Genomic DNA, 27,371 nt, shown 5'->3' with positions numbered 1-27,371 from the left:
GAGGTTGTTGTCCACGGCGGGACAAGTTAGCCCCCAGAGGGATTTAGAGACTCTGGAGGTGACGTATGGTTTTCACCGTCGCTAACTGTGCACAACGTCAGCAGCTGAAAGCAGCATGGCTAATTATGCACAGAGTCTTCGTTGATCATAAACATAGTGATCTTGAATTAACGGCATCACTAACTGCGCACAGAGTGTCCGGTTCTTGTTGTAAACAAACAGAGATCGCTAAGTGAACACCTCCTGTAGCAGCAGCACATACACACTGTACTGCTACAGAGCTAACTGTAGCTAACTGCCGCTAACGGCGGCTCTTCTTAACAAGCCGGCCTCTGGCTCGTTAGCGGCTCGTTAAGAAGAGTAAAAAGGAGTCACTGGATTTGTCTCCAGTCGCTTTCTTGACAAATAGTCACCAAGGGGTCTGATAAGATCGCAAGATAAGATGGGTTTGATGTAAAAGAATCGGCCAAAATTAAGGGAATCGGTGCCCACCCCTAATATATAATTATTTTTATGTATCTATTTATTTTTTTGCGCAGGTAACGATTAATTGATTATTAACATTATAGATAATTGAGTTAACAGGTTTCTTCCAAATGCCCGTCCCTATCACAGACCCAAACTCACCATTCGTACACAAGTCCAACAAATCCAAAATAGTTTGTATTCCTGACATTTTGTCTCAGTCGGTTGTCCGAGTCCCATCATAGTGGTTCAAAGAGGCTCAAAAAAGGTTCAAAGTTCTCCTCCACAGAAAGATAAAACAACATTTCTGTCCACAACCTTGTTGAGTCTCCATCTATTCACTCAGCTCCGTAGGAACAAAGTGGACTTGTTGAGGCGTCTTTGATGAGCTCATAGTGTGAGGCCTCAGATCTCCATCCAACACAGGTTGCCCTGCCGCCCCGAAGCAGGACAAACTGCATGGAGTAGTGCTTCCACAATGGCTACCACTTGCCATGTGAGGTGTTTGGAAAGGTATTTCTCACTGTGTGGTTTCACGGATAAAATGTCACAGTAGTAAACGGGAGAGTAATTGGATTGATACAGCTATTTCGGAGGTATGAGTCAAACTTGTCTCCCCCTTCCTCATTAAAAGTGTTGTCGAGTCGTCACTAGTAAACCCAGGGAGATCAATTATGGCAACTCAGCAACATTACAAGTAGAGGCCAACCCACATGTTTCATCACTGGGAGTCCCACTGACAATACACAGCCTCAGGTAATTGGTGGTGTATGGGCGGTTCCGCTGCCGGACATGATGTCTATTTGTGAGCATGATAGAAATCACGCGTACCTCTCTTGTCTTTGTCCACCAATTAGACGGGAGAGCGGAGCTTTGATGTGCGTGGCTTTGATTGGCAGCGATCCCCACTCAAGGCGCTCATCACTTCTGCAGGAAGTGGATCAGAATAATCTCACACACATTCAATTTCTCTCTGATAGCCACCACAGCCCCCTAATTTCCCTCGGGTGTTATTTCTGTTGCTCTAAACCTGTTATCATTCAAGGGATGAAATTAACCCAGAACACGTCCAAAGTAGAGAAAAATGTATTTCACAGAGAACAGAGAAAACCAAGCCCAACATCTGACAAGCAGGGCAAATTTACTTCATTTCAGTTAGGAGACAAGTTGATGTTCTAATGCACATATGAGCTTTTACTTCTTTAAATAACCCGTTTGTGGCAGTAAAGAGGGAATCATATTTTCACATATCAATGTGCTCTTCTACTCTCTGACAGTTATGTAAATGCAGTTTATTTTCCTCTCTGATGTGTGAAAAAAGACGGTTTGCTTTGCACTCTGTCACACATTGATCCTTTACTACTGACGATGTTTACAACCCTGAAATAAAAATGTGTCACTGGCCATTCTGTTTGCCTTTGTGCTTGTCCTTTATTGAGCAGAAAGCAGGCAGAGCAGGCCAGCTTGATTCACAAGTTGCTTGGGAATCTGATTTATGTTTATAAGCATCTTTTGTCATTGATCCTTTGAGTTACCTGATTTCCTCCCTGCTTGTACACGAACCCTCTTTCAAATTCAACTTGTTTTTTCCTTTTTTTTTTGTTTTTCAGCCTTCTCATGCTTTAAAAGAACAAAAAAGGAGGGGGGGGTGGATCGAACCATCTAGGGGGGTCCGGGAGAAAATTCTAAAATAATAAAATGCATCAATCTTGTGCACTTTGAGAGCTAAATGAGAGCAAAAACACCTCACATAACATGTTTCACTGTTGGATATAATGGCTGCCAACATGCTTTCCACTCGGACATGGAGCAGCCAGACAGTGTGGAAAAATAGCTGACTAGGGTGGTCCAAGGGCATGCCCCCTCGGAGAGTAATTTTTTCATAAAAGCCCAAATTTGGTGCCTCTCACACAATCTAATGCCACTATTCCATCATGCCATCATACACTGATCTTAATGATTGCATATTTTAAGAATTATTTAAAGGACAAAAAGGATTCTTGTACATTTTATTTAAGGAATCTTATTTTGACTGTCTTCTTGTAAATTCTGTGGCCGACACTGTGCTCTTATTTTGAAAGCTGTGTGCGTTTAGCGACAAGAAATTATTCAAAACAATTAGTCACAGTTTAGTGTGATTAAAACAACTTTAATTGTTAGCTAATGTTAGCTCGCGGCTAAAAAACGGCGTATGCAGCAGTGTGTTTGGACCTCTGACGGTCCGGACATGTTGATCGTATTTAGTTTGGCGCGCATACACGCATATGGAACGATCATGTAAGGTGGGCTAATACAGACAGGTAGGCATTAGTGATGGGAATTTGGTCTCTTTTCAGTGATCCGGATCATTTGCCTCAGCTCACCAAGAAGAGTCGGCTCTTTCGGCTCCCAAATGTCTCTTCATTTGACCACTTTTATAATTCAGCCAAATTTAGCGCTGTTTTGACTTGTGATTTGTATTTCAACACATATATCACTTAAATTTCAATACATTTCTGTAGCCAATTGCATTTACAGTTGTAAAATCCCTTGTAACTCTCTGCAACACAAAGCAGATAGAAAATGCCTATAAAAACCTAAGCAAGAAATTAAAAAAGGACTGCTATTGACATTTTAATTTGTTTTATTTAAACACACACACCTAACAAAACAAGAAAAATATAAATTAAATACAGCAATCAAGTAAATGTGCTTTGTTAATGCCAACTACTGACATCTGGACAATAATATATAATATATATAATATATATATACACATATATATATATATATATATATTTATATTATATATATATATATATATATATATATATATATATATATATTATATAATAATAATATATATATTATATATATAATATATATTATATATTTGGTATAGAGTAAAAATAATAATAAAAAAACACCATATAAAGAAATATAATAAAAGGTGCAAAACAGCAGCATCCAACAGTTTTAGGTGTATCTATGAACTAACCACCATCATCTAACTAACTTTTTATACGTTTTTTCAGGGCAGATTGACATTGAAAAAGACCAATTATATATTATATTATATTACATTACATTACATTACATTACATTATATTATATTATATTATATTATATTATATTATATTATATTATTTCTGTCATTGTCACGTCCCAGCAAAATAATAATAATTATATTATGAATCGTGTAAATATACTTTCAGTAGCTTGAAATGTGACGTTAGCGCAGCACATGAGACTCTGGCGGGACAGATTAGAGCCTGGTGAAACCCTGGCATTGGTTTATAGATAAATGGTGCATAGTACATGTTTAAACAAGCACTATTCCAGTTTGTGAAAGCAAAAGTGAAATGCAAAAACAAAAAGACATTAAGAAATTAAGAAATTAATACAACAGAAAAGATACTGACAAGTCATCAAGTTTTTGACATGTAAATATACTATTTAAGAGCGAGCACAAGAACACGTAGCCAACAATCAGTTGTGCAAAACTCAACTTATCAAAAAAGTAGCTCTCCCTGGCTTTGATAAAACACCACATCTCTGGACACGGTACCTTCAGATTTTATGGCTGCCCAAATGGGTGTCGAGAGTTTAAATTCTGACCTTCAAATGGTGCTGGTGTGATCCCTGCAGACACATTACAGCCCTGGATTTCAGCGTCCACAATGGGAAACCACTTAGCAAGAATCAAAGCACGCAGGTTGCTAAGGGGAACTTGAACCTGAGTGGAATGAAATATATTAGATCGTTCACTCTCAGGTGGTATAGCTCTAGCTTCTGTTTGCAGTATCTCTTTAGAGGTGCTTCCTTCCTGTTGTAAATGTTGCACTGACGTATGACCTCAGTGTCTGACTTACTGTGTGTCTTGTGTTATATGCATCAAAGATTGTTGCTTGCTCTGCACCTTAGACTTTGTAATAAAAATGACTTATATGATGCATAAGAAGCATCGTGCCAAGGAAAGAAAACACTGCTTGCACCCTTGAGAGCACAGTAACTAAGAGTCAGAGACAGAACACAACCCCCATGTTAACCATTACAATCAATTCACAAGCAGAGTTTTTTACATCACTCCCAGAATTTGATGCTGCTGCTAAAAGATCTCCTCATCTGTCACTCTTCTAAACTGCTATCAACAAAGTAACACATAGTTTGAGGGGGAAATCTGTCTGTCACTATTAACGTCACAGTTACACCCCTCATTATGCATGTTTGCACAGAGGGAATTACGCTCAATGAGCTCCTCGTCAAAGATCATCTGTCTATGTGAGAGCTCTGAGTGCGAGATGTGAAAACAATAAAACTTTGTCATAGAGCTAAACCAAATACATCACAGAAAGGTCTTGGCCTGGAGAGTAACATATATCAATTTGAAGATTCTATAATATTCTTGCTTTGAGATATTGACCTTTGAACCTTAACCTTGGGGCATATTTGAAGGCTTTTAACTAAGGGACAAAAAGGGTTACAGACATGAGACCTACTGTTATATAAAGGTGTTGAGATGGACTATAATGTGAGCATAGTCACTAAGGGGTGAGGGTGGGGGGGTTAGGATATGCTGGAAAAATAAAAAATCCCCCATTGAACAAGAAATTATTTAAAGTCTGATGCCAAAAGTGTGATTGACATCCCCTCAAACCCCTCGAAAGCCACTAATTTCCAACTTCCAATTTTAGGGGAAACCCTGTTTTATTAAAAAAAACTACAACTCCCTAGACCTCTCTTCAGTACTTATGTCGACATCAGCACCATAGTTGTAGTTCTTCCGTTTTAGGGTTAGGGTTGTGAAAACGTATTTCTACCCAATATATCGAATATCACACACTGTCTAATAAATAATTTTACTGTTGAAAGATCTCCTCATCTGTCACTCTTCTAAACTGCTATCAACAAAGTAAAACATAGTTTGAGGGAAAAATCTGTCTGTCACTATTAACATCACAGTTACACACCTCATTATGCATGTTTGTACAGAGGGAATTACGCTCAATGAGGTCCTCGTCAAAGATCATCTGTCTATGTGAGAGTCGACACACAACGCTGTTTACAAAAGCAAAGCAATGATCGCATTATCATTCACAACAGCCACATGAATGATACAAAGTAAGCATCATTTGCAGTTTGTGCTCCGTCTCCAGAGACCAATGGATAAAAGCTTCTCAAGCTGAGTAATTTCAGCTCTGCACTGAGAGAAATGGCCCATCACTTCTTGCTGAAAGTAACTTTGGTTGAAAGGATTCCCTGAAAGGAACAAAAGCCGGCAAAAAACAATACTGTCTGATAGTCAGCATCAAGTGTTGGGAGTTCATGGTAGAATTAGTTCTCAGGATCTGATTGGAATTTGATGCTAAGCAGCTTTAAGGGTTCATCTGAACATGTTTTTGTTTTTAACAAGGGTCAGTGCTATTCCTTTGCAGAGGGAAAAGTACCTAATGGAAATGCGCCTAAGGTGACAACCATCCCAACCCACGGTGGCTGGACAGCATCTTCAGAGAAGAGTGTGAGCTGTCCCTCATTAACACTTAACTTTGTGAGCACTGTTAGCACGGCTGATAATGCTGTCCTGAACCAAGGTGGCTCCAGAATTTGACTTGACTTCTGGTTCCAAACTTTATTCTGAAATTGTAGGCCTGTAGAAAGTAGGGCTGCACAATTACTCAAATTTTAATCATGATCACGATTTTGGCCGCCACGGCCGGTGATATTTCCATTTTAAAATGCGGGCTCTCCTGCATATCTAATCAAGCACTTTCTACACCAGTAGTCCACCAACCACCAGGGGGCAGGGCCGTTTTTCTCCCCTGAAAAAAGCCTGGTTGCTGATTGGATAGAACACTAAGCAGGATGTGATGTAGTACTCGACGCCACAACAATACGCGCCATTTGTAAAAGCCGGCGAAGCAGTGTTGCCAACTTAGCAACTTTGCTGTTATATTTAGCAACTTTTCAGACCCCCTTAGCGACTATTTTTCAAAAAAGCGTCTGGAGACAAATCCAGCGACTTTTTCTGTTATTGGAGACTTTTGGAGACTCGTTCTTACGCCGGGATTCCACTGGATGCGTAACGACCCTGACAGGGGTCTGTCCGCAACGGCTGCGTATCTACGCAGTCCGTCAACACCCACCCGATCCGTCTGTGTCGGAGCTGTTGCGGACAGCAGAATCCCGAGGACGCACGAGATCTTGCGAATTCACGCCTAATCAATTGATATAACTGGAACATAATCAACATCTCCTCGTTAATGACTGGAGACAAATCCAGAGACTCCTTCTTAACGAGCGCTAACGAGGTCGGCCGGCTTGTTAACGAGCCGGCCGACCTCGTTAGCGAACCCGAGGTATTTTATTTTGAAAATATACCGGTGTTTTATTTTGTGTCTGTGCAAGACTCCCTGTCCCGAACGATCTGCTCTGTGCTGAATTTATGCGCAGTGCTCCGTCGTCCGACAAAAATAGAAGCTCTGCGCAAGTGTTGCGTGGGCTGTCGGATGGCCATGCGTCGTCGGACTCATTACGCAGCGGATCTGCAGTCGGTGGAATCTCACACATTGATTATAATGGGTGCGTAACGGCTCCGACGACGGATCTGCAGCCGTTACGCATCCAGTGGAATCCAGGCGTTACTCTTCGTAACGAGCCGCGGGGGTCGGCGGCTCGTTAAGAAGAGTAAGAGTGAGTCGAAGCGGCACAGTCCTCCTGCAGCAGTCTTTCCCAGCTGGAGCCGGAGGGGATGTTAACCCCTTAGCGTCCAGTCTGCAAATTGCTAATAGGCTAACAGTTAGCTCTGTAGCAGTACAGTGTGTATGTGCTGCTGCTGCAGGAGGTGTTCACTTAGCGATCTCTGTTTGTTTACAACAAGCACCAGACACTCTGTGCACACACTAAAAACTGTTCCTACTTTTTGTTTAAAAGTAGTGCAATAAAAATACAGATGTTTTCCCTAACATGATGAATAATCGTGATTACAATATTGATCAAAATAAACGTGATTATCATTTTGGACATAATCATGCAGCCCTAGTAGAAAGTATCACAGTCATAGTAGTACCTAAATAATATTCCTGCTAAACATGTGACTACATCCTGTTTATGTAACAGGAAGGTGATAGGATAAGAAATGAGAACTAGGGACAGAAGGAGGTTTTTTTTTTAAACTCCAGGATAAGGAGAGCAGGTAGAAGAGATTTTGCATTTCTTCTTTCAAAGTGATGCCACAGTTCAGACAGTTCTTCATGTTTTAAAATATCTTGTAATATATGTATCTTGAAATTAGGGTTTTACTTAAAACCAGCATTTTGAATGGAGCCATGTTTTGCACCTCGTCAAGAAACCATTGATATTGATGTGTCAACAACAGTAATTGTCTGTTTTAATGGAGGTAGAAAATGTCCCAAACATTATTATGGTGGTTATCCATTTTAAAGGCAACTTTAAAGCCTAGACTATTTTGTCTGAGATAGTTAACAGTATAAAATAGGGTCACATTGGACTTCTCTGTGCAAAAATATTGCACTTAGAGCAATCTATGTTTGTAGAAATGACTGTGTACCTATAATGTATGTAATTATTGTTTGGTCTGAGACTCCACTATGTATGGCCAATACGACTTTGGGAAACCATCATCATGTTTTCATGCTGCAACACTGCATGATGCTCTGTTTAGCCGTGAAAAGGTGCCATTATATTGTCAAACAGGTTTTTATTTTCATGGTAAAATGATTGATGCTTTGAAGCACTGGATGTGTTTTTTTAAAAGCTCACACATCTGATGCAAACTACATTTTTCAAACACAATCTGTTGATGAGTGTCATCAAAAAAGAATCATCAGACTTTTCCACTCAGGGGAACTTTTACAAAAGGATTAGTTGAGTTGCAGTGTGCCTGTGTGGCCGGGATTCAGGGCCACAGAGCTCTATGCTGACGTTTTCTTAGGGAGTGGGCTACATGTGCTCCTGAATGGAAAAAAAAGTTTGAAACACACAAAGAACTTTAGTAGTGTAGTATATTTTCAAATAGTCATAGCCACAAATAGTATAATTCATGTTACATGGGGCAGAAGAGATTGGCGCCAGTAAGGAGGGGCCTCTCTGACCCTTTGGGGCACATCCTGACCCTTCGCAAAATAGAGTCATCAGGACTACTCGGGGAGACTCTGGGGACAGGTGTTTTGACGGAGATGTTGGAATGTGAACATCGATCAGAAAGAAGAGGGGTTTGGGGATGTTAACCCCTTGGTGTCCAGTCTGCAAATTGCTAATAGGCTAACAGTTAGCTCTGTAGCAGTACAGTGTGTATGTGCTGCTGCTGCAGGAGGTGTTCACATAGTGATCTCTGATTGTTTACAACAAGCACCAGACACTCTGTGCACAGTTAGATTAACGGTTAATTCACCATCACTATGTTTATGATTAGCGGAGACGCTGTGCATAATTAGCCACACTGCTTTGTTTATGATCAGCTGCTGACTTTGTGCACGGTTAGCAACGGTGGCCACAGTTGCGTCTACCGTGTTTAATCCATCGCAATGATCGAAAACCATACATCACCTCCGGAGTCTCTAAATCCCTCTCGGGGCCTTTTTGTAACGGAGACACGCAGAGTGAGTAGACATTTGAGAGGGCGTGGCCTGAAACTTTTCCAGTGGCCACTCTTCCCCTACAGGAAACATGGCAGTGGGGGGAAAAACATGACAATAGGTTGTCATCAGTACTTGCACACTGCTTGTAAATGATTGTATATAGATGCATCTGAATACATTAGAATATGATGGAAATGTCCATTTCCAGTAGTTCAAGTCAAATAGCCCCAACCAAGAGTCATATAGACGGTCATACTTTACAGAGGCCAACATTTCCATATTGAACATACTTTTTAAAATTGGTCTTTTGTAATATTACATTTTTTTAAGGCACTGATTTTTAGGTCTTCATTAAATTAAAGCCATAATCATAATTAGAAGAAATGAAATAAATCAAGATATGAAGTGTTTCATTCTGTCTGTAATAGATCTATATAATGTGATATTTCCACTTTTTGAATTGAATTACTGACATAAATAAACTTTTCTATGATATTCAAATTAATTAAGATGCACTTTTATATCTATTTTTATAGGCAAATGGAATTGAAATAATAGAGACTGTACTCCCCCCAAAACAACCCATAAGTCTTCTATACTGCAGCTCAAAAAGTCCACTATTAATAGCAGCCTGGAGTATTATGGAGGTGGAAATGATGTCACGCAGTGTGAAAGCAAAGGTGGAAGGGAGGGTGAGTGGGTCAAACAAACACAGGTTTGACCCAGGAGGACGCTACTTGTGTCTAGTGTGAAACCAAAACTTAATGTTGCTAAGCTACTTAACACCCATGCTTATCCCATGTGTAGCCATGTCAAGTAGTTTTGTTGTTGTCTCAGCCTTATTACTGGGACCATCTCATTTAGGTATGAGCATGTGTTGATCTCCTGCCACAGCTAGGAGAGCTAATTTAGGAAACATCCATGGGTTATACAGGCAAATTATTTGACAGGATTTCTTTATTTTACTGTCAAAATGCTGTCTCAATTTTATAACAACTTGTTATATATATAACTATGTATATGCTCTACAAGAAGGTAGGAACAAATGACCTCTGTGGTCGTGTGGTATGGAGGACTTGTTGAAACCTGGTGTGTACAGTGTCAACCGCCACATTAGTGATTCGCTCTCATTGGCCCTCATTTATCAAATGAATGTATAACAGAATGTGGCCATACGATCATTTCTACGCAAGGCTCGGCATATATAAATTTGGACGTGAGCGGAGGGTATGATCAGATCTCAGTCTGCTCTCAGCTTGTGTACGCTCTATTGAGATTGTTCAGGGCCAGACAATTAGTTTATTGTACAATATGATGCCTACAATCGTCGCCCACCTCACGTACGGACTCGTCCTCATAGACACGTGTTCAATATATGTATTTGATTGTTGCCACCTGTGTTCACCAGTATGGATGATGTGCATTGGAGTGCAGAATGTGTTTTGAGAATGAGAATGGCCCTCATTTATTAAACGAGCGTACGACAGAAAGTGAGCGTAAAGTGGGCGTACGATCATTTCTACTCAAGGCTCGGCATTTATCAATGTGGACCTGAGCGGAGGGTACGATCAGATCTGTGTGATCTTGTATCGATGCCTGGAGCTGATAGAACTTTGTGGCCATTCGTCTTTATCCAGTACACATTTAACGTTAACCGATATCCATTTTGGACACGAGTGGTCCACCACCGATTCTGCCCGAATAGAAACATTCCAAATAAGTGCTGGCACACGCTCGTCTGTCTGGGACAGAATTCTGACTAAATGTAAAGAAGTGAATACACGTCTTTATGCCAGTGTTCTATCTCTCCATTATAATCATAGCTATTGCATATTATATAGGCTATTAGGCTAAATATTAGCCTGGTTCGTTTTGAACTGCAAGGCGGCATGGTGTCCATGGCCGATTCTTAGCCCTGCTTTTGGTATCCAATCACAGAACGGGGAGGGACTTACTTTGATGAAACTTTTTATGCTGCCAAACAAAACCAGTTTGTTGTGTTGCAGCTGTTGGACGTCAGCGTTTCACTCTCTGCCTCTGAGAAATTCCTCTTCTTTTGGAATTAAAACTTACTTTAAAACATTGTTTACCTCCTCCAACCAAAAAGCTGTTAAAAAAGACACAGAATTACCAAAAAGACACAAAATTACAAAAAAGACACAAAATGACTGAAAAAAACTAAAATACTTAAAAAACACACAAAATGACAAAAAAGACAAAATGACAGAAAAAACTAAATTACTTAAAAAAGAAACAAAATGACCAAAAAAAGACAGAATTACCAAAAAGGACACAAAATTATTTTAAAAAAAATACACAAAATGACCCAAAAAGACACAAAATGACCAAAAAAAGACAGAAAATTACCAAAAAAGACACAAATTACAAAAAAAAAAGTAATTAAAGAGACCTTCCACACACAACACTGTAAAGTGCCATTCATATTCAACTCACACTAAACTTTCATATCAAGGTGGGGGCCACAAAATATCATCACAAGGGCTGCAATTGGCCCGCGGGCCACGAGTTACAGACCCCAGCTCTAAACCCAGTATATATTAGGGCAGGATATTTAAATGATGCTTGATTTCAACTGCCACATTTATCAACAGCCGTCCATTCTTATGCTGGGATTGAAGAGATCTGAATGTTTGATGAATAACATGAGAACCCTGTCGGAAGACGGTATATTCGCTCAGATCTGTGCTCATTTCTATGTTCGTTAAATAAATGAGGGTCATTGTGAAAAGTAAAGGTTGCATGTGAAGCACCTGGCTGCTTACTTCAAATCTGTGCGTCATCAACCCTGAATCTAGACAATTAAGCTGTTTTCATGCTCTTTATACTCAATGTATTCAATGTGAGTACATTGAGGATAAAGGGTAGAAAGTCTCCCTTTCAGCTTGTGTGTGTGATGCAAAAGCAATATGAGCCAACTGCACTGAAACTGCAATGATACAATTAAAAGAGACATAAATAGCCTTTCTTTCTTTTGTGTCCTTGTTATTTCCTGGAAGTGCCTCTTTAGTGAACAAGATTTTCTTTCCTTTACCTGCAGGCACAGTAATGTAACAAGCCTGAGGGCTTTTGGAGCTGGCTGCATTACATTTTCTTCAAATTCAAATTTCTTCTTTTTCCTCTAAAACTGTTGTAAATCATCTATTAGGATCAGGTTCTGCTTTTCATACATCCATGATATTTCTTTTTGTCAAATGGTTATTCTGAAAATGAAAAAAAAGATGTATGCAGCTATGTGATCATTATTTAAATTATCAATTGAATGGATTGTGACAGTGATATGCTGGGTTTACACCAAAAGATTTCCCCAGTCCCAGACTAAAAACGTAAAGTCTTTAGTAAATCTAGAAGTTTTACTTTACGCTCCCGTCATCTCCATGGTTAAGTTTAAGGTAGTTATCTGCTCTGTTTCATATCAATCTTTTCCTAGTCTTGGGTTTGGATCGTAGGGAAAGGTCCCCGGTTCCAGACCGGCCAGTAAAACCACTTCCACAGGAAAAAGGAACATCACAATAATGCTAGTAAGCTCAGTCCTAAATAAAATATAGAGATGTCATATATTTAGATATTTGGGGTGCTGTTTCTTAGTAAAGAGAACAGTAAGGAGACCCAGTTACAATGTATACATAAATAAGTAATAAATAATCCATGATTAACCCTCTGAAATCTTGTGTTATTATGTCCTTTAAAAAATATCTTAAAAATATTCACCATGCCATGTTGGCATCAGTTTTTTCAGCGTTACCCACCGATATGTCCTGCTAATTATTTTTTAACTTTGACTTACTTGATAAAAATGTTGAACCCAAAAGAAAAAGGAAAAGGAAAACATAAAATATGATCTTGCAAATTATATTTCAATACACAGAACTTTAAATGTTGCAAATATGAATACAGGTTGCAAATATTACATATAACAGGTAAAATGAGGATCATTTCTAGTTCTATATTTTTATACTAAATATATTTGACATTATATTTAATAATTTGTTTAAATTGGCCGAAGATAATCCAAAAAATATCTGGTATGGAGTTTTAAGCCAGAACTTTAGAGGGAAGCTGATGGCAAGGCTCAATGTTGCTTCATTTTTTTAATGTCTTCACGTCATGAAGAAGTCATGTGCAGGTGGTTTCATGGACTCTAGACGGTTAATGTATGATTAACTAAATGAAAGTTGATAGAGCTGATGAATATGATTATTCAATTAAACACATTATAATTAAATAGGACATAAATGCATATCATGAATTCATTTCTAAATGTTCCTTTCCTTTATTCTTCCTTATATCTATTTTTACTGTAAAATAGTTAACTTTTCATGTGATGAAAACAGAAACCCTTTTTCAGCTTTGTGAGGGGCATTTTGTGGCGTCTTCTCTTCTTTTTTCTTTTGTTTTTTTCCAATTCCACTAGAGCAGCTGGAGCCAAAAGCTGCTTCTCCTCCATTTATAAGTTTTTACTAAGAGCATAAAAATTGCATGGTAGGAAAAAACTGAAAAAAAGAAGAAAAAGAAAGAAAAAGAATCGAGTTGTAGTCTTGTAAATAGTGACCCTGCAAGATTCACAGTCCGTCTAAAATCTCAGTGTGAGACTAAAAACTCTAAACACTTGTCTTTAGATGTGAGCAGGTGTGAGCTGGTAGTTTTCCAGGAGTCTTCTTTTGTATAGATTGACACATATAATCGCCACCCCGTCGCTTTTTAGTGCTATTGTTCCCCACAGCAGTCACTCCAGTTGTGTCAAAATTGCGATCCAAGAAAATTCCTGGAACCACTTAATACAAACTGCCACCACCACTTCTACTTCTATTTGTAGAACAAAAACACCTAAACCTTTGTACTACATCAAATTGACTTGTCAGGAGGGACTGAACTCAAGTTTAAAGAGGAAAAAAAGAACACAATCAAAACACAATCTCAGAGTGTTTGAACGTTATAAATGAGTAAAAATTGTGATAAGAACAATAGAAAATTCTATTAGAATAATAAAGCAAACTTTGCTCCATGAGGCTGTTCTCAGGCGCGGCTATTAGCTTAATGCTAACACATGCTCATGTTTAGCAGATATAATGTTTATTAGTGTATGAGTTGGGTGACACCCCAGGAAAAAGACTATAGAATATACTGTGTGGGGAACATTAATGGCTTTAGAATTTTTTATGGCAATCCATGTGATAGCTGTTAAGAAATTTCGGTTTGGACCAAATCGGTGGACCGACCCACCAACCAGGGATGGGAATAATCAATCCATGATCGATTAATGCTCGTTAAGAATTTGGTTGATCTCTGGAATTTTTATCTATCTGTGTATTTTTTTAAAATTCTATCTCTGACTGTGTAACAGTATCACTGAACTGAAACACGGCCGAGTGTTCAGTTCTGCGACCGTACATCAAAAACCAATGAGCTGAGAATTAAATTGGATAAAGCTACAGTTTGCTGAAAGTGCAATAACAATTATAAAACACACAGAAATACATGAGTATTCATTTGAGCAAAACTAGCTTACTGTATCAAACCTTGCTGGCATGAATTACTGAGTTTAATTTGATCCAAAACTTATTTAAACCTCTGGAGTCCATCTATTTATTTAAAATACACATGTTTAATTTACAGTAATAACTATATTTATATATGATATGTAGACAATCTGAGAAAGCCAGTTAAAGTGCATCATAGGAGCTTTCACAGTGTGCCATTTATGTTTCTTGACCATTTTTAGAATTTGAATTTTCTTTCTACTATGAAAACTATTACTATTTTTAATTAGACATGCAAATAGACTGTTAGTATAAACTGTAGTTTTATTATTATTTTTTCTGCTGTTTTTATGTGTGTAAATGGTATTTTTAAAAATGGTACATTTCCATAGACACCTTTGTCTTTTGTTTGTATTTTGGGTTCCTGGCAGCTTTATACTTTAATTAAAATAAAGTGAAAAATCTGACTGATAGCCAAGTTTGTGTAGAGAAAAAGGAGCCATGCATGTGATGTAAGGACAGACTGAAAGATGCTAAACAGAGACAGAAACGAATGCATAGGAAGTTGACACATTTGAACCAAAATCCCCTGGACTTCAGAGGTTTAAACACAAAACACAATAAATATTAAGATTACTGTGAAAACTAACCAAATGGCTCTTCAGGGGCTAAGACATAAAACATTGAACTCCTTGGCGTTATCTTTACAGTTTAATCTCACTTTAGTCAGTTTTACCATGGACAGGATCAATTCTCTTTCCGTCCTTTCAAAATAAAAGCGTCCGTTATCAAAACAGTACTGTATATATATCTTTTTATTTTATACATACTGGAGTATGTAAAAAAAACCTAGCAATTAATTGATCGTTAATGATATAGACAATCGAGTTGGCAGATTACTTCCATTTTTTAACTTTTAGGATCTAACCTGGCTTCTAATAAATGCTTTAAGAGTTAATTTCTTATTTTAAGTGTTCAACATGCTTATTTCTAGATTAAACAATCTTAATTTAAGAAATCTTGTCAAGTGAAATTATCTGTCCATGCAGCAAGATCATTTCCCTCAGATTTAGTGTTTTTATCTTGTTTTTAGACACACCTTTTTTGCAGTGTGATTCTCAACCACCAGACCACCAGGAAGTCCCTGAATCCTGTTATTTAACTTCCATGGCTTCATGCTCGTCTTATAAAACTTGAAAGACACAAATCTAGAAAACAGGACCACAGCAGCAGCAGCAACAGCGGCAGCATCCGGGCCGGAGGGAGCTGCAGCACAGCAGGTTTAAAGCTGGTTTGCAGGACAGACTGATTCCCGAGTGAAATGCTTTTCTCTCTATCTGCTGGCAGGGGGAAACTGAGTAGGCATCCAAGTAGAACTCCAAATCCAGTCAGAAAAACCACATCCTCTCAGTGTGAAGCATGTCCTTTAGAGAGACACTGGCAGCAGCGCTCTTACATCTAAAACAGCTCGGCTTGCTGTGTGTTTGTCTTTCATACCGTCACTTGTTGGGGCCAGAGTATGAGTAAGCGTCCTGCTACTTCTGGGCCACTACCTGCATTATTTTTCATGTACGAGGATAGATGAGGGTGGGGGTTGTTAACCCTCTGGGGTCTGATATACCACATAACTAGGGCCGGGACTCGATTAAAAAAAATTAATCTAATTAATTAGAGGCTTTGTAATTAATTAATCAAAATTAACGCATTTTAATCGCATATAAATATGTGACCTGAGAACAGTGAGAAGTACTTTTTTTCACTTGGATTTTTAGTATACCATTGAATAATGACTGAATACGTAAGTTTAAGCAACAAAAATATTGTTTATTTTTGTTCAAGTCCAACAGACCAGTGCAATTTTTGCCATTAAGTGTAGCAATAGCATATTTAGAAATATAATACATTTCAAACAATATTTTTGTTGATTAAGCTTATGTATTCAGTCATTATTCAATGGTTTACTAAAATCCATGTGAAAAAAATTACTTCTCACTGTTCTCAGGTCAAATATTTATATGCGATTAAAATGCGATTAATTTCGATTAATTAATTACAAAGCCTCTAATTAATTAGATTTTTCTTTTAATCGAGTCCCGGCCGTAATTATGTGGTATATCAGACCCAGTTAAAGTCCCGGCCCTACACATAATATTTACTATACCCGTGTTTTGGTATTTGGTATCTTTTTTAGCACTTCAACTTCAGCATGATCTGACAATTATTTTTTTTCCACTTTAACCCACTTTATTAAGATTTTGGAGTTTGGGGCTATTTTGATGGGTTTTGACTATTTTTCATTCTGCCTGTATAAATGACCTGATTATTATTTTTTTTTAAAAAACCCACAAAAAAATACAAAAACCACACACAAAAAAACATAAAACACACAAAAAAATACACAAAAAATGACAAAAGAAAAACACAAAAAGACATAAAAACACACAAAAATCACACACAAAAAAAACATAAAACACACAAAAAATTTTGAACACAAAAAACACACACAAAAAAATACAAAAAACACAGAAAAAAACATAAAACACAAAAAATACACAAAAAATGACAAAAAAAGAAAAACACACAAAAATACACAAAAACACACTAAAAACACAAAAAATGGCAACAAAACACACAGAAAAAAACACACAAAAATCACACAAAAACATGAAGCAAAAAGATTACATTAAAAATGGTGAATGCACACTGCAAAATTCACATGTTATCAAAAGTTGCGTGCATAATCACAACAGAATTCTCTCTTTTTGCTTTTTTAAAACCTGACTTTTTCCTTTTCTACCTGCTGTTCTCTTGCATATTCCAGCAGAAGCCATCAGTAAAATGTTTGATGCTATGCAATCACAGACAACCCAAACAGTGTAGGAGGAGGGAACACATGGTGCCAGGAATATTAGACTTAATTTGAATGTAAATGCAGTGCTTTCTGAGCTCTAAATATTAAAAAGGAACAGGTAAATCTCTGAGGTATAGTGAAGCTCAACAGTTGCAGAACATGTTTGGCAGATTTAACCCTCTGGAGTCCACGAAAGCGCCGGAGAATGACACCTCATGACATTGCAACATAAAAACGAAGCAGCATGGAGCCCTGCTGTCAGCTTTTCTCATGCTGAAGTTGTGCTAAGAAAATACCAAATACCAAACATGGGTATCGTAAATATTATGTGGTATATCAGACCCCAGAGGGTTAATACGTTCAGTCTGAGCAGAGTGGCTGACTCCATCACTGTTAGTCTCACTAGTTGCTTGTTACGGCAGCTGGAATGTGCTGCTGTCCACCGATATATAACACAGAGAAGTGAAAACGTAATTAACTGGCTTTAGCTGAGGCGCGACAGTAGCGACAGTTAGGACGGGTTTCCACGCAGTCATTTCAGATTTACTGTTTACTGCAGCAGCAGTGAGTGTCTCAGCAGAAGGACACCTCAAGAAAATGTCACATGCAATTAAAAGAGAATGGAGCAGCTCAGGCTCTAAATAATTCAGACAATGGAGCGTGATCTGGAAATTGGCTCCAAATACTGCAGCGCTGCACTTTCCCCTTCACATATCTGAATTTTTTTTAAAGGCTGCTGCCTGTTGTTGGGAAATCTGGAACAGTATCAGTTCCAATCATTACCGTCTCATGCTGGAGTTATTATTTATTTAAACATACCTTACCTTTCATCAGATACACGGATCAGGATGGAAATATAGTTCTTAATGATGTTTGTAATGGCAGATCCTGATTGGTTACCTCAAATACACTGCTTACAGTTTTTCTCAATTGCTAAAACACAATTTCTGAAACCTTGCTCCATTTTCTGAAAACATTAAACACAAAACCTCAGCTTCAAACACTATTCACAAAACCTACGACTCCTCGTGCAAAACTAAACTTTCACCTCAAAACAGTTTTACCTGTGCTCGGGTAACTCAAGATATACGTAAATCGCCTTCAAAATAAAAGCACTGCGGTTGTATTGATTTCTAATTTCTGGGTAACCTCATGCGGGCCGGACCAGGACAGCCAACGGGCCGGATGTGGCCCGCGGGCCGCCCAATGCCCAGGTCTGATTTAGAGAATGGTGACACTGGTTATTACAGTTGTACACTATCTTCTGAGAAGTTTGATTAAGTCAAAGTGATACTTTGAAAAAGAAAAATGCCCATAAAGAGAGGGAAACTGAACCATCTGTAATAAAAGGCTCATTTTAAGTAAATTGCTAGTCTGCCCTCCCTGGTAATTTTTTCATTATTGAGACGGATGCAGAGCAGACAATAGCAGAGAGCAGAGACCCAGGAGAGGCTCTCATATGGGACTCGTGGCAAGGCCGGCAGTGTGGGTGTGTGGATGGCGAGTGAATCTTACTCATTATTGCATCTTTCTCTTTGTCTCTCCAGCGGCGCACCATGTCCGAACGGGCACCTGCGAGGTGGTGGCGCTGCATCGTTGCTGCAACAAGAACAAAATCGAGGAGCGCTCACAAACTGTCAAGTGCTCCTGCTTCCCCGGGCAAGTGGCCGGCACCACCAGAGCCGCCCCGTCCTGTGTAGATGGTACGCTCCGGCTGAATATTTCATGGGCTATCTTCTGTTTTTTTTGTCCCTTTTTTGCTGATTCTCCTTTCCACAAATCTTGAGGATCAGTTTTGCTGAGATCATCGATAAGTGTTTCAGCACACACTAACTCACTGAAGTGTAATTTCTTCTAGAAGATTCTGTCAGGGAGAACATAGGGTATAGTAGTCTGACTGAAACTATTTGTAAGAATCACAGTTTGTTTAAACACATAATATTCGCATACACTGCAACTGTGCAATTCAATTTTCAAATTAATGACTGGTTTGTATGTTGTAATGACTGTTTCTTTGGACAAATATAATGATAACAACAAAAATAGCTGATAAAAGTTGATATCTATTTCTTGAAAACCATGGACAATGTCTAGATATCAACTCTTAAATTAAACTTTTATGTTGTACCAAGCATTAACCCTTCTGTACTCCTGGGGTCCTTTTTGAACCCAAATCATTTTCAACATATGATTAATATGGGTTAACTTTCATAGAAATTGTCAGCATATTTGCCCCTCTGCATCCTTTATAGATAATATATATTTCAACTTTCTTCATATATTTTTACATGTTTTATAAATTTGTATAGCATCCATCCCCCTCAGGGGTCAAAAAGGACCACATGATATTAGACTGGTTTTAAGATGTGTAGAAAAAAAATATTACCAACTTTTTTTTCACCTTTTAAGGCAACTCATGACCAACAAATTGATATTTAATTTTAGTCAAATATACAAAATTAGGCCTCATTTCAAGAGAAAAAAAGTAATAAAACCTAAGTATTTTTTTCTAATAGTAATAGTGGTGGAAAAAAAAGTCTTGATGGGAATGTACAGAGTAGGTTATGTCAACTTTTAGTGAAATTTATGTTTTGAAAACATTGTACATTTTTGGATGACAGCAAAAAAAAAAATATAAAAAAAAAAAAATCCCAGCCATGCTCCTCAGGGGTCAAAAAGGACCTTAGACTGGTTTTAGGACATGTAGAAAAAAATTATTACCAACTTTTTTTTTTCACCTTTTAAGGCAACCCATGACCAACACATTGATATATAATTTTAATATTTCTTCTATTATTATCGGTCAATTTTAGTCAAATATACAAAATTAGGCCTCATATCAAGAGAAAGAAGTAATATTATAATAATAATAGTAATCGTGGGGAAAAAAATTCTTGATGGGAATGTACAGAGTAGGTTATGTCAACTTTTAGTGAAACTTATGTTTTGAAAGCATTGTTCATTTTTAGATGACAGTAAAAAAAGTAAAAAAAATCACACCTGTGGTCAAAAATGACCGCCTGAAATTAGACTGGTTTTAGGACATGTAGAAAAAAATGAATAACAACTTTTTTTCACCTTGTCACCAGTTGTATAGTCGACGGGAGGAGTGCACAAGGGTTAAATGAATAAGAAACTGAAGAAAACAATGGTCTAATAAGCTTAGGTTGTAGGTATAGTTTTTTTTTTTTACATTTTAACACAGAAAAGTTATATATTATACCTTTAAAATGTATAATATGATTAATATTGTAGCAGCGGGAGGAGTACACAAGCGTTAAATGAATAAGAAACTGAAGGAAAACAATGGTCTAATAATTTTAGGTTGTAGGTATATATATACATTTTTTAAAATTTTAACGCTGAAAAATTACATATTATACCTTTAAAATGTATAATATGTTTAATATTGTAGCAGCGGGAGGAGTACACAAGGGTTAAATGAATAAGAAACTGAAGAAAACAATGGTCTAATAATTTTAGGGTGCAGGTATAGTTTTTTTTTTTTACATTTTAACACAGAAAAGATATATATTATACCTTTAAAATGTATAATGTGTTTAATATTGTAGCAGCAGTGCAGGTACTTTCATTTGTGGCCATCCTCATCCTGTCGAACATAACCTTGTTATTTGACTCCATGCAGCCAGTAAATACTGTCTGCTGAATCCAGGGGCTTTTCAAAGAAGCTCCTGAGGTTTTTTTTTTAATCACCTATGAATAAATGTGAAGCTGCCCACTGCCTGACTGTAAAGTCAATGGCCCAGAGGGTCTCTTAGCATGCTAATGTGTCAGACCCCTGACGCGGCTGAAGTGGCTGCTTCACTTTGGTCTAAAAAGTACGGCTTTTCTGGCTAAACACTGGACCCAATCGTGTTTGACCTATTCCTTGACATTTTAGCATTGACATTTTCTGCAAATTAGAGCTGTGAGCCATTGGCCTCAGTTTAAAGCTCCACGGGTGAGCTCAGAAAAAAAAGTGTTCAGCACTTAACCTTTTAATTATTCTTTCTTCGACAACCAGGGATTACCTTTAGCTCCACTCTGTGTGAGACAATCTCCTCTTTATATGAAGACAAATGAACCTCCAGACATCTGAGAAAACTTGAATAGATTTGAATGTGTAATGCAGAGAGGTAGACACAGAAAATACCTGCAATATAACTGAATTACAGACTGGGCTGTGGTTGGAGTTTACGGGGAAAAGTCTGGTGGATGGACTCATTTCCTCACAATATAATAGATGATTGAGATATAGTACTATGGGGGCTATCAAAGGGATCCTTAAAGATGCTTTACACCCAATTCAGAACATTAATATAGCAGTAAAACAAAATCCATCTACCAGTATCTTCAAAGCTCAATAATTATGGGATGGAATTTGGGCTTGTATGAGATACAGTAGTGTTCAAAATAATAGCAGTCCAATGTGACTAACCAGATTAATCCAGGTTTTTAGTATATATTTTTTATTGCTACATGGCAAACAAGGTACCAGTAGGTGCTGTAGATTCTCAGAAAACCAACAAGACCCAGCATTGGTGATATGCACCCTCTTAAGGCTGTGCAATTGGGCAATTAGTTGAAAGGGGTGTGGTCAAAAAAATAGCAGTGTCTGCCGTTGACTTTACAAACACAAAACTATTTTGTACAAACTTTTTTGTTTCTAGGATTTAGCAAATCCTGTGAATCACTAAACTAATATTTAGTTGTATGACCACAGTTTTGTGGCTTTGACTCTTATTGTGGAGAAATAAAAAGACTGAAGTGAGATAAATAGTAGGGGTGTGACATATCGCATCGTTCACGATAAAACCGGTATCATTTTTTTATGGGTAAAAAAATGCATATCATGATATTAGCAACATTCCTACCAAGGTTATAATAGTTTTGAATTTTTCATTAGTTTTAGTTTTAATTTCGTTGTCAATTTTTGTTGTCAAATTCAGTTAGTTTTAACTAGTTTTTAGAGTGAGTTTGCTAGTTTTAATTAGTTTTTATTTTTTGGAAAATGCTTAGTTTTAGTGTTAGTTTTTTTGTAATGGGTTATTTGTTTGGTGGCGGATTCAAAAAAGTCACAATAATTGTTTCTTTTATTTACTTTGTCTGATCCATCTCAGCCCCAATAAGTTTATAAAGTCATAAAACCAAATAGATAAAATAGGTTTCATGTCAACCAAAAGTTGACAAAGACGAAAACTAAGGACATTTTCACTATAATTTTAGATAGTTTTGTAGCCTCACAATACAGTTTCAGTTAGTTATCGTTTTTTAAAAACCCTCGTTTTTATTTTTATTTCAGTTAACGAAAATTATTTTTCAATTCTAATTTTCGTTATTTCGTTAGTTTTCATTAACTGTAATAACCTTGATTCCTACTTGTTGCCATAGTGGCGTAAGGGTTTCCCATTAATTACCTAGTCTCATGTGCTGCGCTAACGTCACATTTCAAGCTACTGAAAGTATATACTATTTATAATATAAAGGTAGTTTGCGTTGCTGTTGCTCAGCAGAGTGTAAAAATAAGATGCTTTAAATAAAACATACCAGAACACTTATTCTCCTTTACAATTATGAAATAGGGAATGATAAGATCAGTCTATATGATGGAATAGTGGCATTAGAATTCATGAGAGGCACCAAATTTGGGCTTTTATGAAAAAAAAGTTCTCCAGGGGGGCATCATGCCCCCAGACCCTGTTGATGGTTATTTTTAATTATTTGCTAATACTCAAGAGACAAAAGTAATTTTTTTTGGCAACTGTTGGGACATTTTAGATTAATTCAAAAATACCCTGAAATATCGTGATGATCTTTTAGGGCCATATCGCCCACCCCTAATGAATAGACTGAGAATTTTCTCTTATTTGACAAAGCAATTATTAGTTTTGTGGACACAAAATGCAATTAAACAGTAAAACTCGATAAAAACACACAAGAGGAGCCAACTGTCGAACCAGTCTTTTGAGGACTTTCAAGGCACAACATATGTTCATACCACAAAAACAGTATAGAACATGTATGTTGTGCAGTAAACCAGCACTTTATTAACTTAATGCAAAAAGCAACAAGTGTTTTTGATAAGGTAACAAGGTAACTCAGTGTTTCTGTGCAGGTGCACATGCATGCATGTACAAACGCAAATCGGCTTCAAAATAAAAGCACCATGGTTATATTGATTTCTAAGTTCTGGGTACAATCTATTTGAAAGTGAAGTACTGCTGATTAATTAAACTACTGTACAATTAGAGTGAGTGTAAAATCCTTTGTAAGGTCACACGTTGACGGACAGATCTACCGGCTTTGGTTTCCAATTTGCACCTAACAGCTAAATTACAACTGACTATCTGCCTTAGTGTGTGAGCCAACTGATGTCACACTCCAGCTAGAACTTTACGCTTGGCCACGCTCCAGAGACACTCAGCCCAACACCCACACTCTCATCTTCACTGCTGGCACATCACTGCAATTAAAGCATTTGAACTTGTGATTAAATGATAAACTTCTTGATTTTTAAACAGTATATATCAGTATGTGTCGCCAAGCAGGGGCTCACACAGAGCTAAGATGTGTGACCTTTACTTTTAATAAAAGGTGCTATGAACATTACTGATCATTAACCCTTTATCAGGTGAAGAACTATATAACTTCAGTGGATATCGAAATCGGGTCCCCATGTCTCTCTGTGAGCTTGTAGAACCACATGGATTTCTTTCTCCATCAGGCTACGTCACAGACGGTGACACCATGACATTTGACCAATCAGTACAAGAAAAAAGTCACAGATTGAAGAGATTTAAAGTGGCCAATCCACGCAAAAAAAGTTGCTGATTTACGAGAAAAAAGTGGGAAAAAAAGCAACTTTTTTTCTCGCAGATTCCAGAAAAGAGTTGCAAATTTACTAGATTAAAATGGCAAATCTTCACAAAAAAAGTTGCAGATTTAAGAGAAAAAAGTGAAAAAAAAGCAACTTTTTTCTTGCAGATTCACCACTTTAAATCTCATAAATCTGAAAAAAAAATTCTCGTAGATTTGACACTTTTATCTCGTAAACTTATTTCTCAAAATATTACCCCCCTTCCCCCGGGTCCGTATGTTGTTTTTTTTTTTACACATTCTGGCTGTATGTAATATCCTCCAATATTCTCTAGGGTTGAAATTTGCAAATAGGGTTAAAGGATATCAGCTCAAAGTGAAAGCAACGATCTGCAGGTATTTCTAACATTTACAATAAAGAAAAGAAAATCTATTTTTTGCTCCCAGATGTTTTCGATCCGAGCTCCTCGTTAACTGTTAAGTGAAGCGTATCCCATGCACTTTATGTATGTTTGGTTATCAATACCCCCATTTCATTTCATTAGAAACCTTTGTGGCTTTTTAATAGCTGCTGTTACACAACCACCATCTGCTTGCAGCTGACCTGATGCACGGTTTACACCACACTGCCTCTACCACCATGGCTGTGTGCTCCAAATTGATTCCCTCATGTCATAAAGTATCCATTCTGTGCAATTTAGTCTAGTGAGGCTCCGGTGTTATGTGGATTATAATAACAGTCCTCTTCATTAGGAGGGAACACTAATGCTGGTGGAGGGGGGACGTGGAACATAGATAATGACCTCTGTAATATGCCAAATTTAAATGATGTCTTGTACAATGGAGTAGTAGAAGCTTAATGTGATCTTTTATGGTGGCACCTCCCTGCAAGATTTTCCCCTCAGATGGCTGGAGCCTCATCTGTTTCTATTGAACACGTGGATGACAACGCTCTCAACAGAGTGCGTTTCAATACTCCAAATAGATTTGGCCAGTGTTGCCAGTCAAAAGGAAAACCTTACATCATTTACCTGAGGCAGCTGTGAAAAGGTGACATGAAGACAATGACTTGATTGGTATTTGAGGAGACGCTTTGTTCAGGCTCATTATGGATGTGAGCTTGAAAAATAAAGACAAATTTTATCCTTAACTAAAAAAAGATCATGTAATAAATTAAATTCAAATCCAAAAGTTTAGAGGTGAGCATGGAGCACTGTTATTTTTGGCACTTTAAACATTTTTTTACTTGGAGTCTTGACGATAGAGGCAACAAAACAGCTAGGACAAAAATAAGAAAACATGCAATGCAGCACAGCAACATGGACAAAAAGGGTCATTATAATCAGAAAGACAGGAAAACAATTGATACTGATGTAGAAAATATCCAGGAGAATGGCATAGTTAACTAGAAAATTTCCTTTGGGGAAATTCTAAAAGGGCCACGGGGGCTACTGCCGGTGTGTGTACACTATGCTGAGATTCTTCAGAGATTTCAAAATCTAAATTATTAATTAAATCTAGAAATAAGCATGTACGCTTAAAATAAGAAATTAACTCTTAAAACAACATAAATTAAAGCTGCAAGCAGCGATGAACTGGCCCGAGCAGAGTGCACTGACAATTATTTGTTTCTTACCAAGATAAAAAACAACAACTTTAGATTTAAAAGTGTTACATAATTTATCTTGTTTTAAGAGTTAATTTCTTATTTTAATCGTTAAACATGCTTATTTCTAGATTAAACAATCTTAATTTAAGAAATTTTGTCAAGTGAAATTATCTGTCCATGCAGCAAGATCATTTCCCTCAGATTTAGTGTTTTTATCTTTAAAAGTATCCAAGTATCCTTAAAATTTGTTTTTCTGTCATCCTGCTGACAAACAGAAACAAACCAAACCATAAATACTTCACTCATTATTTTTCAGCAACATGAAAGCTGACTGAAAGTAAGGTCACATCCCTTAATGATGTCACGTTAGCTTAGGGCTGGACCAAAAGTCACATCCTGATATATTTAGGCTGAATATTACATGTGATATATATCCTATTATTTTTATCACAAAGTGAGGGCAAATGTTCAGTCAAAGCCAAATATGTCATGTCACAAGTTGTTTAATTGAAACGATTTATTTAAGTGAACATAAATACTTTATAACATGAGTACCTTTTTTCCAAACCAAAGCTCCATAAAGTGCACATTTAAATAAAAAAATATCTTAAATAAAAATAGCCAATGAAATAAATAAATAAAATAGGCCAGTCTTTTTCTGAAAAAAATGTATTTATATGAGAAAAGAATAACAAACATGATAAAATAACTAAATATGACAAACCGATATTGTCCGCAGAAATCTTTCCAGCCATCCATTTTAAAAAAGACAACAAAATAAAAGATATGTTTAACTTTCATACTTTATTAGAATCTGATAGTTAGTCAACTGTCATGATAACACATTTTTTAGCACGATATATTTTCCTAAAAACTATCACAATAAATGATAGTATTGTTGTATGAATGTTATTTTAGTTTTATAACTATACTAGACCATAATAATTTTTTTTTTTTTTTTTAATCTTGAGAATATTAAACATTTGAATTGAAATGTGGAAAATAAATATTAAAATTCCCTAGATAAATCAAACAAATAAATAAACTACAACCAAAACAAATAAAATAGACTTTCAGGCTCTGTTAACAAAACACTGCAATGAGATAATCATTATGTATTATATTATTTTATTTAGGGCTGCAACTAACGATTATTTTCATGAGAATATTAAACACTGGAATTGAAATGTGGAAAATAAATATTAAAATTCCCTAGATAAATCAAACAAATAAATAAACTACAACCAAAACAAATAAAATAGACTTTCAGGCTCTGTTAACAAAACACTGCAATGAGATAATCATTATGTATTATATTACTTTATTTAGGGCTGCAACTAACGATTATTTTCATGAGAATATTAAACATTGGAATTGAAATGTGGAAAAGAAATATTAAAATTCCTAGATTCCCTAGATAAATTAAACAAATAAATAAACTACAACCAAAACAAATTAAAATAGACTTTCAGGCTCTGTTAACAAAACATTGCAATGAGATAATCATTATGTATTGTATGTATAATTGATATATGCGATATGGTCTAATTCCATAT

General features: G+C 36.9%; 1 protein-coding gene across 1 annotated transcript in view; it reads left to right on the top strand.

Annotated features, from left to right (window-relative positions):
• Positions 1–27,371, top strand: part of LOC131960553 (chemokine-like protein TAFA-2) — a 135,260-nt gene that overhangs the window by 96,771 nt on the left and 11,118 nt on the right. The window contains exon 3 of the mRNA XM_059325794.1: positions 18,938–19,093. Coding sequence (XP_059181777.1) covers positions 18,938–19,093 — 156 coding nt within the window. The remainder of the gene's footprint in view (positions 1–18,937; positions 19,094–27,371) is intronic.

The sequence above is a fragment of the Centropristis striata genome, chromosome 22 (assembly GCF_030273125.1).
Source record: "Centropristis striata isolate RG_2023a ecotype Rhode Island chromosome 22, C.striata_1.0, whole genome shotgun sequence".
NCBI classification, from domain to species: domain Eukaryota; kingdom Metazoa; phylum Chordata; class Actinopteri; order Perciformes; family Serranidae; genus Centropristis; species Centropristis striata.
The sequence above is the reverse complement of the archived record's forward strand: the minus strand, read 5'-3'. Positions and strand labels throughout refer to the sequence as shown.